The 15,050-nt window shown below is 44.8% G+C and overlaps 7 protein-coding genes across 7 annotated transcripts; 3 read left to right on the top strand and 4 right to left on the bottom strand.

Moving 5' to 3' along the window:
- Nucleotides 1-348: 348 nt before the first annotated feature.
- Nucleotides 349-1,604, top strand: BABINDRAFT_161086 (uncharacterized protein). Its single transcript, XM_019128645.1, has one exon. The coding sequence runs from the start codon at nt 357-359 to the stop codon at nt 1,356-1,358; it is 1,002 nt and encodes a 333-aa protein (XP_018985421.1). The 5' UTR covers nt 349-356; the 3' UTR covers nt 1,359-1,604.
- Nucleotides 1,605-1,634: 30 nt separating this feature from the next.
- Nucleotides 1,635-2,987, bottom strand: BABINDRAFT_161085 (uncharacterized protein). The gene has a single exon (XM_019128644.1). The coding sequence runs from the start codon at nt 2,656-2,658 to the stop codon at nt 1,915-1,917; it is 744 nt and encodes a 247-aa protein (XP_018985420.1). The 5' UTR covers nt 2,659-2,987; the 3' UTR covers nt 1,635-1,914.
- A 1,600-nt stretch (nt 2,988-4,587) lies between these two features.
- BABINDRAFT_25760 (uncharacterized protein) lies at nt 4,588-4,788 on the bottom strand (the record flags this gene model as incomplete). The annotated part of the gene is made up of 1 exon (XM_019131364.1): nt 4,588-4,788. A coding segment is annotated over one exon (201 nt), but the record flags the coding sequence as incomplete, so codon positions are not given.
- Nucleotides 4,789-5,829: 1,041 nt separating this feature from the next.
- BABINDRAFT_161083 (uncharacterized protein) lies at nt 5,830-6,924 on the bottom strand. Its single transcript, XM_019128643.1, has one exon. The coding sequence runs from the start codon at nt 6,894-6,896 to the stop codon at nt 6,078-6,080; it is 819 nt and encodes a 272-aa protein (XP_018985418.1). The 5' UTR covers nt 6,897-6,924; the 3' UTR covers nt 5,830-6,077.
- A 1,093-nt stretch (nt 6,925-8,017) lies between these two features.
- Nucleotides 8,018-9,302, top strand: BABINDRAFT_161082 (mitochondrial 37S ribosomal protein mS35). The gene has a single exon (XM_019128642.1). It carries the CDS (start codon nt 8,125-8,127, stop codon nt 9,166-9,168), a length of 1,044 nt encoding a protein of 347 aa, XP_018985417.1. The 5' UTR covers nt 8,018-8,124; the 3' UTR covers nt 9,169-9,302.
- An 861-nt stretch (nt 9,303-10,163) lies between these two features.
- Nucleotides 10,164-11,404, top strand: HMO1 (Hmo1p). Its single transcript, XM_019128641.1, has 2 exons — nt 10,164-10,203; nt 10,415-11,404. Exons 1-2 carry the CDS (start codon nt 10,171-10,173, stop codon nt 11,198-11,200), a joined length of 819 nt encoding a protein of 272 aa, XP_018985416.1. The 5' UTR covers nt 10,164-10,170; the 3' UTR covers nt 11,201-11,404.
- BABINDRAFT_161079 (uncharacterized protein) lies at nt 11,365-14,084 on the bottom strand. The gene has a single exon (XM_019128640.1). The coding sequence runs from the start codon at nt 14,045-14,047 to the stop codon at nt 11,636-11,638; it is 2,412 nt and encodes an 803-aa protein (XP_018985415.1). The 5' UTR covers nt 14,048-14,084; the 3' UTR covers nt 11,365-11,635.
- Nucleotides 14,085-15,050: the final 966 nt, after the last annotated feature.

The raw sequence follows: 15,050 nt of genomic DNA, 5'->3' as shown, positions 1-15,050 counted from the left end.
TGCTTTCCCCGTTCTAGCGTCTCCCACGCTCAAATATATACCTTGACAGCCTAATATTCCGTGCCTGTCTCGGCTGGTGGTAGCCTTCTTTAGCCTTGCCACTTAGGAGCTGTGGCCTCCCTTACCACCAACATCGAAGTTTATTGAATAGCCAAGTTATTTATTATTCCTGGAAATTAGACCGTTTTATTATATTTCAAGAATACAGTGATTCACAGTTGTACAAAAATTTCCCACCGTTGTCACCTCATGTACGCTGTGTTTACGTTTTCCGCCTGCATCTTGCCCCGGAACCGAAAAATTTGTACTCAACGACTCCACACTGATCCGAGACCAGATCCCTGACACAAAAGACAATGGTGGACGCACAGGACGGTGCCAAGCCCGAACGGAAGTTAAGATCGAAGATTGACGAGGCAGCTGGCTGCACCAAAAATCTCTTCCGGTTCAATCCCGATGTGTTGCTGGCGTCACGCAAGCTCCGCGTGAAGAATGATTGCCGGCCCATCTCGAGCCCCGAGGCCTTTCTGGCGGGGCCAAAGTTCACGATCAACTTGGTGAAGCACGAGCCACCGCCACTGGTGCGGAAGCGGCGGCGCACAGACCCCGGAGATGACCGCGTGCCCGACGAGTTGTATCTGCTATACCACACGCGAATGCTGCGGCGCGAGAAGCAGTTCAGCAACTTGGATAAGGACAAAATGTTGAATGAGTTGGATAATTACCAGCAACAACTCGAGAAGTTGTGCCAGGCAGATTGGTTCAAGCACCTCCCGTACATCACCCACGTTGACAACCCCAACGACTACACCGAGTTGGCCACCAAGCGCCGCCTCACGATCCGCGAGATCGAGAGCCTCATTACCAAGTATCAAGCGTGGAAACAGACCAGTGATCAGCTCCTGGCACGGCTCAAACGGCTCCCCATAGACGACCCAGATGCGACGGATGAGGACGAGAACACGTTACCGCTACTGGAACTCCAGAAACGCTGGATTGCGCGGCGAACACGGCTGAAGGGGCCGGTGATCAACTTAAAAGTGGATTACTGCACGCGCTTGGTTATTGATCCGGTATACCCACCCACGTTCGTCTACTCGAAATACAAGGCGTGTACGTACAACGAGCCAGCGTCCTTGCAGTATAAGCGGTTCATGGATGCGGAGGAGGAGCAGGCAGTGAACGAGAGGGTGTACAGGTTCGATCAGAGCCGTGAAGTGGCGAAGGATAGCCAGTTCAGTAATGTCGGATTTGGCTGCGAGTTACCTAGGTGTATCCACCAGCCCGAGGAATTCGAACTACCGTTTGAGGGGGGTTCTGCTGCGGGAGGGCAAAACTCTGATTCTGGGTCAGAATAATGCATTTTTTCACGGTTAGTTGATCGTATATCTATAATCGGAGGGCAGTGTGGTGAGGTTGTTCTGCAAAAGGTCTTGGAATGGTTCGGAAACCAATTATGATCGGCCTCTTGATGAGGGAGATAAAGAAATAAAACGCACTATTGTACTTAATACAGTTGGAAGATCAGACGAGAGCTTCTGATGGAAAGAATCTGAAAGAGGTGCTTTTATAATTCCGATATAAATCTATGTAAATACACAGGCTACAACAAGAAAATGAATTTAAAAGATATAGTTCATCCATTCTATATAACAATGCACTGGTGATTTAGATACAATTTAGTGGTATCTGGGGAGCTATTGTCGAAGCCTCCCAGAAACAGAGATGAGCCCTACGCTATTTCCCACAGGCAGTTTGACTCAAACCTGAGGTAGCCCGGATCACTGAGTGCATGCGAGTGACGATAAAGCCTTTAATACCAAATCCTGGTCGGGAAAATAAAGTATCAACTCTTGAAACAGTTCAAATACAACCCTGTGTCCGCTCAGATAAAACTGACAAGGGGCAGATCCGTTAGAGATCGAGGTCGCTCTCATCCTCATCATCAAGTCTATTACGGATGGTCTTGCCGGTAGTTTGCACCCCGGTAGGCTTGATCTCCAGGCCGTGGTCGTCGATGCGATAGTTAATCATGCGGTGGCTCAACAACTGGTGCTCAAGCTCGCTCACGCTGAAGTTATCGTGCTCACGCTGGTTCGGCAAAAGCAACAGATCAAACCCCACGATACGGTTCACCTCAAGACCCCGGTCGTTGTAGAAGAGCACCACTGGTAGGACCTTGATGCCCAACTTTGTCACCAAAAACGGCGCGTGGAGAACGTTGATCTTATAGAAGTTGAGCGACAAGTACCGGGCCGCAAGCCCGTCGAGCTTTGTAAGCATCACCCCGCACTTGGTAAAGTCCGGCAAGTAGAAGCACACGACATTATTCTGCTGCTTGTTGTTACCATGGGCCGAGATCAACTCCATCAACCGCTTCTCCGTGTCGAGCTCGACGACCGTCCCCACCTCCAGCTTGAGACTGGCCGTTGCTTTCACCTTTGAAAACTCAGTAGACAACTGGCTGATCCGCTCCTCTCGGTACTTTTGCATGTACGCATCGTCGTCGTCGTCTAGCAACTCGAGAAGCTCGTCCTCATCGAACTCCTGGTCGCTCACGTCTTCCTGTTGGTTCTGCTTGTATACATCGGCACCAGAATGACTTTCTGCTACGACCTGGCTCTGGTATTTGGATATAAGCCCAGATTCTTTGGACATCGGGGTATAATTGCAGTAAAAGGTATATCGGCGTGTTATGGTCAAATGTGCTTAATATTATTGTCTAAAATATTCACACAGAAAAGGACATTATACGTCTTGCAAGAGCTTCTGGAGCGCTGCAATGTTTTGGGTTAGTTTCGTGTGGTATTTGGTTCCTTTGGCGGGGTCTATACAGTTGATGGTTTCGACCAAGTTTTGGTTGATCTGGTTGATTGTGTACAACGTCTTTTGGAGCTCCATGAGGTATTCCTGCTGGAGGGTGCTCATTCCATGGCTACTCGTGCTCATGTTTGGATAAAAGATGGGCGGAGAGGTTATTTATGGCAGAAGACTGCCGTTTATATAGCTGGCAGTGTACACAAAGCTATCCTCGCTGGCGCTGAACTGTTCGATAGCTGCGCCTACGGTCGCTACACGACTAGATTGACAACTACAAAGAATTAAATAAGAATCGTTTATTAAGGTGCAGACCTGTTAGCGGATACCGAGCTAACTGAATAGCTTGACTGTCCCAGGAACGCAGTTAAGAAATTTATTCCAACTTGAAGGTGGTGTGACACTTACCACAGTATTGTCTACCCTTGTGGTTAGCCATGAAGACACCGGCACCGCAGGTGACAGATGGACACTCTCTTCTCAATCTCTCCACCTTACCGTCCTTGTCGACCTTGTAGTAGGTCAAGACAGCCAACTTGTTCTTTCTGTGCTTGTGGCTGATCTTCTTTGGAGTGGTGTAGACCTTCTTCTTTCTCTTCTTACCACCACCTCTCAATCTCAAGACCAAGTGCAAGGTAGATTCCTTCTGGATGTTGTAGTCGGACAAAGTGCGGCCGTCTTCCAACTGCTTACCGGCAAAGATCAATCTCTGCTGGTCAGGTGGAATACCTTCCTTGTCTTGGATCTTAGCCTTGACATTGTCGATGGTGTCGGAGGACTCGACTTCCAAGGTAATGGTCTTACCAGTTAAAGTCTTGACGAAAATTTGCATCTTTAATTGGATTGTCTGCAGAGGAGAAATATAATTGCTTCTTTCGCACCAAAAATCGCTAGGGTTTTAAAACCTAAGATCGTAGGGACAGTGAGGTAAGGCTGGGTAAAGAAAAAAGAGGTTGGCCTGCTGCCTCCCACTGGAGTGAAAATTTCCACTACGGTTACGCGGCCCTGAACCCACGACTCCAAAAAAAAGAAATTCTGAGGCGGGTAAGCGCGTCTGCCAGCAAGCCCTAATGCCAAACCGCACTTTTTCTAAAGTTCGTGACTGTTTTTCGTGACACAAATCGCTGAACCCTGTCATCACGTGACTTTAAAAATGAGGCATAGGCCCTTCTCTAGTGTCCGTGTAAACATATCAAGATGCTCCGGGCATCGTATGTAGAGGGATGTATCAGACATCATCAAGGATGGAGATGAAGTTGCCCAGCCATTATGAGAGTGTTGTGCCAGCCAGTGCGAAGTGAGTAACGTTGAATGCTGTAATTATTAAGCTATAATATCCTCCATATTTAAAGTTCATGCGTGCTATGTTTAGGGTGGAAGCCCAACGTGACAGATCAAGTATATGTTTGAACTTGCCTGTGTACTGAAACTTCATGCTTGGTGGAGCTAGTTAGTCACCGATCCCAATAAGGCTGACTTATCGGTAATCGAGTATTCACTACCCATCTCTTCACTGGTTGCAGTGACTTGTGTGAGGGAAGAGGTCATCAAAGGTTGGTTCAAGATCAACGGTTCGATATCAGGGATTTGGAGCCTCTTCTTTGGAATTTTAGATCCGTTCCGTGGTGGCTTGGTGGACTTCTTGGGACGCGAAGGAATAGCTGCGTTGAGGATACAGTCCATGTGCTTCACCTTGAGCTTGTCGACGACCAACTGCTCAGGTAGTGGCTTCTCGGGAAAATACTGCACTGGGACACCATTCCTTGGCAGTCTTTCGTCAAGCAACTCCTTCAACAAGATTCGCAATTCCTTGTTCTCCTGAATAAGCATGATCTTGGCTTTTTCGTTCTTGTTGAATTTCTCCAAGAGGTAATTGAATTCCTTGCACAATTTTAGGTACGTGGATTGAAGTAATGTCATTGTAGAGATCAACTTGTGGGTAGAGAGCATTTTTTGTTTCAACCTGGCAATCACACTCTGAGAGCTTGGAGCTTGGACGTGTGGGCTCCCGAGGGACGACTCCGCCTCTTTCAACGGGAAGTCGTCGTCAGAAAGACAAGTATTGTTCGTAAATGGGCTTGTAGCATTGGCACTGGGGCATTCGAAGGAAGATACCGAGTCAGGGGTGTTGGTTAGCTGTGTATCTCTGGATGACTCCTGAATCAAGGCATCAAACGCGTTGTCGTCCATCGGCATGCCACCATTCGCATTACTAGACGATCCTAGTAGAGAATCCAAGTCCAAGGATGTGAGATTGTTGGTAAATGGCTTGGAAGCCCTATCGTTCGGTGCGGAAATGCACTCGTCGGTCAAACGGTCAAAATCACCCGAATCTAAACTTTCGAACGCTAGTTTAAAAGCCATATCGACCTCTTCGTCGGTTTGTCCGATCTTTGGTTGGATAGCTGTAGTTGACCGGTCCGGCTCAGAGTCGTCTCTGAAGAGCATCTCAATATCGAGATCAACATCTTGGTTTGGGGGAGAAGTCTGTACGGGAAAGTGTAGTTCTCCCACTTTGGGCTTTTTGGGGTATTGGATATCACCAAACGAAGTATAAGAGTGAGAAAGCGCCCTTTTTCGATCATAGGTGGTATGGGAAAGAGTTGGAGATTCCATTATAGACGTGGTTGTGTAATAAGAGGCTATGGAAAACTAGGGGTATGCCATTGACGGGTAGATAGATTGGAGTTGAACTTTTAGACAATTCTTCAGCCGATATATATGGCAAATATCTTGGTGGTGGTGCGAAAACCTTTGGGCCAAAAAAGGAATGTGTCGTACTACAGAGACTAGAAATGGTTACTCGCGTCTTGTACTGGCGGTTTAAAGATCTGTACAAAAAATTTTACCGAAAAATCCTGTATGCATTATTTTTTTTCACCTGGGTCTGCAGGTCGCGCAGCGCGTCATCGGAAGGAACGACGGTGAAGTTGCTGCGACAGATGCCAACGAAAATACTTTGGGACCGGATCCTACTTAACATCTAAAAGTATTATATTTACAAATTTCGAGTGCAGGAATAGCAATTGGAAAGTCACGATGTGATCTCAACAATAAATTGGAGGAAAAAGACACTATATACATGAAAATTCGAGGGCAAAAAGGTACACATAATCATAACAGTCATAAAAACATCTATCTATGGTTTCAAAAAGAGAGGATCTCCACAGGGAGAATCTCTATAGGAGATCTAACGTGTGGAAGAATGCAATGGCAATAAACGCATATAGAAGAGAAATCAACGTCAGAGCTGGTATGGTCTAGTCGTTGGATCCCCTGAAAATACCCCCCTTGACTAATCTGGTAACTTGATACAACACACTGTTGGTTTTGGAAGTGATATCGGTGACTTCGCTCAACACGCTTGAAGTTTTCTCTGACACTTCCTGAATGGCACCGGAGGTCTTACCAGCAACTTCGCTGATAACTTCCGACGTCAATTCGTTAACCTCGCTCAAAATGACACTGGTCTTCTTAGTAACGTCACTCACAATCTCGGTGGCTTCCTGAGTAACAACGTTCAACTCCTTTCTAACGTGCTTCAAGTAGCGGTTTTCAATCCACTCACTGTCTAAATAGTGCAAAACTCCCTCAAACCCAATCTTCCCCTTCAAGGCGTTCTGGCCGAACCTCTCAACGGAAAAATCTTCGATCTTATCACATAATCGTCTGAAGGATGCATACGCAGTGATCTCGGCTTCTTGTTTGAAGATGGTTCGGTTCGGATCTTCCGGGTCTGGTCTGTATACAACTACCTCGTAGACAGAGAGCAAATGGTTCATGGTCATGTTGTTGGATCTCAAGGTTAAAGTGCGGTTGACCAAGTCAACCTCGGAAACCTCTCTCACATATGAAATGTTATCACCGCCTGTCAACATCGACAACCACTTTGGAACAGGCTGTTTGCATGTGATGAGTCTTTCGGTCCTGAGAATCTTTGTTTCGGGGTACACTTCACGTCTTAGCACGTCAACGCCGATGACATGACTGGACATTTCATTGGGGTACTTCTGCCAGTTGGCGGCGGTAATTGTGGTCCATGGGTAATCAAAATGGTGTTCCGATGAGTATAGTTTCATTTGGGTAGTGTTTAAGAGGAGAAGCTATTGAATGTGCTGGAACAAGAAAATTCGTAGGGTGCTTTATATACTCTTTGCGGCTTTGGCGGAAAGGTTTGTGATTTATAGCGATAAATGTGGATGTGCGTCTCTCGAAAGTTCTTTCGCCCCCATGCTCTCTGGTTTCTTTTTCTTCCTCCAGTTGTACTGTATAGTGTCCCGTGCCTCCTAATCTCGAGGTGCGTCGGCTATACACATACGTAGGTTTACGGAGCTCGGTTTCGATAGCTGCAGGATGATTATAAGTGTTGATGTATGAAGGGCGACAATGGGAGGGCCATGATATCATTTGGTGGTATTTTGAATGACTCGTTTTCACTATTAGAGAGCCAGTCTACTTCATATCATGGTTGTAGAATTGACAGATACCTTTTTTGTTACAGAAAACCAGTAATAAGTTCAATCGTTCCATTACGTAGAACCTGTATATATCAATACTTTTTACATGGCACCAGTCTTGTGCGTTGGTGGATATCTAACGGCAGTAAACTTAAATTAAACGGGGCCGGCGCGGTCTTGATGTTGCGGCGCAGCCAATACGCATTTGTCAGTTTACATACTATACATCAGGTCTTACAATACTCGGAATAGTGATATTTTTACATTTCTAAGGGCATTAAAATACTGGGATATATATTATCTAATGCTTTATTAATTATATAAACTTACAATAATACCATTCTTATCCACCTATATGATATACTTGTATGTAGATATATTTCAAATCAGTTAACAGTGTATAACTACAGAAATGGCTACGCATAATACTCATGTATATAATAGGTAATAGTAGATACTTTTATTTATGTAAAAGAAAATACCTCTCTATTTGTGATATACCCAGATAGAAAAGGAGTCGGGTCCTTATATAATAGTATTCGACAACACCAGTATCGATGCTGTCCCCCCTTTTAAACATATCAGGTCTTATATGTGCAGGAACGTTATACGTGCGGCTCGAATGTACCCTGTCGTGTGCTGCCCAGTATTGTGCCACTCGCATCCGCTACATTTATGCCCTTACTGTAAGCCGTTGAATGAAAAAGTCAAGACGATGATTTTTTTAACGAGTCTCCAACATAGGTGAGTTTCACGATTGACGCTTCGATTCAAGCACAAAGCTATTCATAACCTGTTAGGAGACTACCCAAACTCTCTCTTTCAGAAACTATATACCTCAAACTTCAACATGCTTAGATTATCCAAGCCGATCATCGGGACTGCCAAGCCTAGCCAGGCCATCCGTTTCCGCACCCGTACTTCCAAGGTCCCAGTCACCGATCCAGGCAGACACAACCCTTACTTGCGTAAGTTGCAAGAAGCTAGGGCACAGCCTATAGTTGTTAAGAAGCCGGAAATTGACACCAGCGCTCTTTGGCACAACCCGAGCCAGTGGTTAAGTCAGAAGTGTACCGCTGAGCAAATCTTGAACTTCACCCAACAGAGACGTACCTTGTTGGGTAAGGACTTTAAGCACAACAAGGCTGAATTTGAAGCCTTGTTAACCACCTCTGATTACACTGGTTTGACCAAAGATCACATCAGAATTCAATACTACCAAGGTGACAAGGCCCTCCAAAGACTTCTCGGTGCTCCAAAGGCCATCAAGAATGCCAGAGACTTCGAAGCCCACGTTTACAACCCTGTGACTATCAGAAGAGACTATGATTCTCATGAGAAGCGTAAGATCTTTGACCACCGTGATGTTAGACACTTGAACCGTGCCGCAGCCTACGAATTGCCAAAGTTGGCGTTGTATAGGCAAGAATTCCAACCTCCAAACCCAGTCGAGAAGCCATTGAAGTTCAAGTTTATCTCCATGATGGCCAGGCCACAGGATGCACACAACCGTAAGGTTGTCTTGACCTGTAAAGTCGAAAACTTGAAACTCTCTGCTGAGTCTTCTCACAAGCTTAAGTTGTTGGCCGGCGTCAGATACGATCGTCGTACCGATGAACTCAAGATGAGCTGCACTAACCACGAAGAACCAGCCCAGAATGTTAGATACTTGGTTCAAATCTTCGACAACTTGTTGGCGGAGGCTAAAGATTTGAGCAAGGACTCCTTCAGTGATATTCCATTGGATGACAGACACATCAGAGCTAAGGAGTCCAAGCAGAAGAAGCGTCTCTGCGACTTTGTTTTCCCAGAAGAATGGAAGAGACCCCAGGACGCCCCCGTCCAAATGGAGTGTGAATTCGTTCCAAAGAGATTGTTGGAGTTGATCCACTAGGCTCTCCCAGTTCTCGGATGACTATAAATATAACGGCCCAGCCATTCTCTGTAGAGGAGATATGGGTGATGGCATACACGTACAGAGTGCATGTCAGTGATACGGGTGTTATTGACTTGCATAACCAAAACAAACCCCCCCCGGTTCCTATTTTCAGGCTCGTATGAATCGAAGCTTGCTAATTCATTCTTGTACAGTTACCATATAGAGAACCATATGTATATATTTGAACAAACTAACGGATTAATTTAAACCCTTTAAGGTTTTTGCTTTACTATGGTTCTAAGTATAAATAATGAATGAAACAGATCTTGTATATCTAGAGTTTCCTCACGAATTTTACAAGAGTAAAGATCTGCTTGTCTGATGGAACTCAATGGCCAAGCTCTCTTCACTATTAACCGAAAAAAAGGCTTCATATATTCTTTGCTTATATTTATTTCTTAATCCAAAGACCCCTTGGGCTTCCCTTGAATTTTAGGTAAGGCTAGCACTCCGGTGGGGTTGGGATATGGTATCACAAAATGTAAGTACGACGCGTCATAAACCTATCCCCGGAAAGATAAACTGGGGCTCACGCCAACACACTGTATGTTTCTCTATATCGCTTACGGGTGTACTCTACCTGTCATGCGGCCGGCTGGCCATCACGATAGCATCCTCATTATCAGCTGCACCGGCGCGTCTGAGCATAGGTGACATGTGGAAACAGCGAGCATGACATAGCCTTCCACGCCTGCAGCCCACTAGAATTTTACTTTTTCGAGCTTCCACGCGCACCATGTGGCCGAAAAACTGCACAATCCCGCCAGTTACCCGCGTAACGCCCGCTTCTTTTGTTTTTCTCTCCCCTGCTTGCTCCCCCGACCACTCTCAACCTCCTTCCCCAGTGCTGAAGATTCAAAACACAAGAACGCCCAAATTTTAGCTGCGCAAGTAAAGGCGTCTTCTTCCTCCTCTTTCCGTGATAACCCCCCTATCTCATCTAAACAATTTCAGACAATGTCTCAAGAATTTAAGCTCGCTAAGGACTCCGTATGTGGAATTATATTATCCTACCTCGCGGTATAAGCTATATCAAGCGTGTTTTCCACAACATTGGGAAATGCGTGCAGGTATCCGACGTCTCGTGTTTTCTTTTTCATGGGACTGAGCCGCGTCCTCACCACGTATCCTCGGTTATAGCTCTACCACCCGGTGGCCCTTCCAACCCTTTTACATTGATTACTAATGCATATCTGTTCAGTTAGTCGCCTCGTTATTCGAATTATCCAAGACAGCCCAGGAAGTCTCCGCTGCCACCATCAACTTCTACAATTACGTTAGCAACAATGCTTCTCCAGAAGAGGCTGATGAAGCCAAGGAATTATTAGCCACCGCTACTGAGTCTCTCAAGCCTACGAGAAAGAGAGCTTCCAAAAAGACAGATTCTTCTCAGGGCAACGAAGAGCAAACCCAGCCAGGTTCGGAGGAAATCGAAGAGCCAACGAAGAAGAGAGCTAAGCGCGCCAAAGCCGAAAAGGATCCGAACGCTCCAAAGAAGCCATTGACCACTTTCTTTGTGTTTTCTGCCGAAGTTCGCCAAAAGATTCAAGATGAACGTAAGAAGAACGGCGAACCTTTATACACTTCCGTGGAATTGGCACAGGAGGTTGCCAAGAGATGGAACGAATTGACTGACGGAGAAAAAGAAAAGTACAAGAACAAGTATACCACTGACATGGACCTTTGGAGAAAGGAGAAGGAACTTTATGATGAGACCAAGAACGCTGGTGACGCGGTTGCCAAGGAAGCCTCTAAGGAGGAAGCCAAGGGCCCTAAGACCACCAAAGCTACCAAGGAGTCTAAGGCCCCTAAGGAAGTCAAAGAGTCCAGCGAAGTCAAGGAAACTGAAGTCGTTGTTCCTAAGACCGAATCCAAGAAGAAGGCCAAGAAGCCTGAAGCCAAGGAAGAAGAGCCTGCAGACAGTGAATCCGCTTCCAAGGAAAAGAAGGCTAAGAAGTCCAAGAAATCCAAGAAAGTTACCACTTAAACAAAACCTTGGAATCTAGCCACATTGCTCTATACCTGTTATTTTCTTTCAATTCCTCAACTGACCTCACAGCCGTGTATTATTTCTCAATCCTTTTATTATCTGCTTCTACTATCCTCATTGATTGATTATTCTGTTTAATTACTTTATATTCCTGTATAACTACGTTCATATTTACTTTTGTCGTGTTTACTTTATGCTAGACCGTATTTTCATACTGATTTGTATACAAGCGTGAAGGCAGGAAGAGGCTTACAAACGAATACAGTTATGCATCACCATAAGCTGTAGTTATAAAGGGTTTCATTTTAACGCTTAGTATCATGAAATTTTTGAAGCCTCAAAACTAGACAGTCATTCAGTAATCCCAGATCCATGTTAAAGCTTTTGGTTTTGAATCTGGTTTGAATCCTTCCAGTTTTTTGGAGCTCTTGTTCATTTAAACCCACCCGAAAATTCCTCAATGCCAACATCACTTAAACACGAAGCATTGTCCAGGTCTGTAGGAAATCCCCAGCACTCCCCATCACCAATATCCTCACCCATCCTAGTGAGCACACCATGGCCCGAATGATACACGCAGCCGACAGCCTCATAACTGTCCAGCTCGTGGTATTGAAAGAAACCAGAGTGGTCAGAGTCTGGCACGTTATCATGTGATCCTACCTCACCGGTACCTTCTTCATCGCACAAACCATAAGTACGTTGGATCCTATCCCTTATTCTCAATTTGGCTAACACCATTCTCCAATTGTTCAAAATTTCAGCCTCTTGTTTCTGTTTCTTTAATCTCCTCAAGTTGGATATCTTGTTGAACCAGATACGTTTAACAGTATTGGAATCTCTTGCGTGCACCAATACACCATCCAATACAGGCGTCGCTTTGTTGTACGAGAAGTTGAACCCAGAAACCACGGGTGCAAAATCAACCCGATCCTCAGCTTCAACTTTTTTGTTATATGTCGATAAAATTCCGGAGAGACCCTGGAACTTCAATATTATGCATTCCTCGGGTATCATCCACGATTTAAATATCTCGATATTACCGTAATCATTTTTGGGTATCTGGGTATCGGTGATATGAATTGGAGGGCAAAATTGAGTCTGGTAAAAGGCATACAAATTTTGGGTCATCGTCAAGTCATTTTTCTTATTGTATTCCAATTGTCGTCTGTTTGGGAGTGTTTGAGGGTTCCACTTGGTAACTACGGATGGCAGATTCAATTCATCAAGTTTGACATCTCTACCAAGAATTTTCCAATGCTGAAGTGATTTACAGTTGAGAATTGAAGATCTTAGGTACACTGCCTCAACAATCGTCGCGCCTGGTTGCCCTTCCTTGGCGTTTCTTTTGAACTGGCCAACGGGGACTGCAAGTGGATCAACTATCTGGTTTTTGTAAAGCAAAGATGAAATGATCACATTGGGATTCTTGCGGAACCCTGCCACAGAACTTGGAATATCAAAATTTGCAAGGCTGACTTGTTTTAGAAATGCAACTTCCATTTCAATTGTGTGGTTCTCAACTGGTTGGGGTTTCCTTTTGTTAAACACAGAAAGGAAACCTTTAAACATCAAAAAGCTTCGAACGGCATCCGGTCGAAATCCTAACACATCAAAGTTTCGATAACTGATATTGGGCATGTAGCGTCCACTGACATCAATAATCGAACCACCCCCCTCGTATGCCACCACATACTGCATCGTCATCTGGTTCAATGGACCCCGGGGGTAATACTCTTTCGTGAAACCCTTTGCAACTAACAGATTACGAGTACCATACTCCCCCTTTTGGTATCGCTTAAGCTTCAATAGTCCTTTCCACTCGTTATGAAAAACCAACGAATCGATAATGTACACCTCGGAATCATCGATCGGGCTAATTAGTTCAGTCCAAAATGTAGGAAACAACAAGTCATAATCAAAATTATTTGAGGATGTAGGATCAAGGGGCAATAAATGGTTTGCGTCTTTTGTCACAGACAACAATGGGATCGAGAAAACTAGCCTAGCATAAAACCCGAGTGAGCGAAGTAATGCAGTGAATAACTGGGAACCGATATCCCTATTACCCCCGCTCATCTTTGAGGCAATCCGTCTGAAACCCGCAATATCACACATGTCCGGTGGCCCACTCCTGTAGTAATTTTCAACATTCTGGAGGAGTTTCTTCTGTTTAAAAACTTTGGGAGACATAAGATACCCTAGATTTCTTATCGAGTTGCAAGAGAGTGAGAAATTCTTCCTGAACCATTTTATCAAGTATTTAAGAACATAAACCAACTCTCTCTCCGAGATGGGGCAAATATTGTTTGTTTTTTCGGCAATTGGGGGATTAGAGGTCGACATTTTAGCCAACTTCACTATATGCTTAGCTTGCTTCGCGATCTTCTCTGGTAGATGTCTCTTTAGTCTCTTTTGAGTCTTGCTATCATTAATCCACTTATTTCTTAACTTTCCGAGGGCCAAATAAGATAGCATCTGCAAGTTATGAGTTCTGAATCTATGGGCTTTCAATTCATGGGAGTCCACAGATTTTAGTCTCTTGCTAGTCCGTAACTTCTCCATGGGTTCCTCTATGGGTTCGAGAGCGTGCTTATTGATTGAGAGGTGAACAGTACTATGTGCATGTGTAGAAGGAGTGACATCAACCACATCCTCCCACTCCAGGAATTCATCTTCCGATTCTGAATGTTGGACGTCTAGGAGACCAATGATAGATCTCGAACCCACTACCGGATCGGTGCCATCAGACAGGGATAAGTCCTCTCCATCGGAGCTATCAAGAGCAGCATTCACCAATATATCAATTGCCTGCTTATTCCTCGATATTCTATCCAGAGACATGGCATGAAGACTCACCTTTAGACATCGAATAGTAGTTACTTTATCGCCACTTCAATAATACCCACACCGGTTAGTGCGTCTATAAGAACCATGCTCATAACCATATATCCCCATCTTTGATCCGCCATATAAATGCTGCGTGCCGGATTTGATCCCTGCTAGTAGCACGCATACATGTATGCAGCTGCTTTTCTAAGTTTTTCTGTGGGAAAATGAATATAGTTGCACGTGCTTGGTAATTTCAGAGAGATTGAGATAAGGGTTTGGTCCACCACCACGCCGTGCACACATACAGGGTGTTGCAAATCAGGGAGATTGCCCGATTGCAAATTTGGTCCTTTTTTGTTATATAAGAGTAGATTATTATCCTATACAATTTTTTTCTAGCTAAAAGATGACCTATATTTCGAAGACTCCAAGTGGACTGTAAGAATCCCTCGAAGCTGACAGTTATTATTAAATAACGGAAACAATCGAAGAATATTGTCCAGGATAACAGTTCAGGAAAGTTGAGCGAATCTCGGCGGAACGCTGACATTTGGTAGTGTTGCAGGTTCTATGGAGAACTTAGCAAGACTGGGGAAGCCATTGAGGATTGCTTCTTACAGGGGTCAAAGAAATGATGATCATTGACGGATTCTTGAGTTTGGTTGAAACTACCCTTCTAAAATCCAATGGTGACACCCTATGAAAATCCCAGTATTTAGTCATCCGTTTGGAAGGGGATTATGCTACTTGGATGGCCACATACTTCAAAAGGATTGGCGGAGCTCTGAACTTGAGATACGAAACAGTCATAAGAGACCTCGTTGAGCAGTTCTACCCACCAGATTATTAATACCTGTGTTGGGCGGAATATTTAAACCTTCGTCAGACCGGTACAGTATGAGCCTACGCCGAAAGGTTCAGCTATCTCCTTAGCCAGCTTCCAGTTGGGTACATGGAGACGTGTTATGATCACTTGTGAATGGACTCAGAAACTAATTGAAGGACCATGCCCGCG

This window comes from Babjeviella inositovora, assembly GCF_001661335.1.
Source record: "Babjeviella inositovora NRRL Y-12698 unplaced genomic scaffold BABINscaffold_5, whole genome shotgun sequence".
Taxonomy (NCBI): Eukaryota; Fungi; Ascomycota; class Pichiomycetes; order Serinales; genus Babjeviella; species Babjeviella inositovora.
This window is presented reverse-complemented; position numbering and strand designations above follow the sequence as displayed.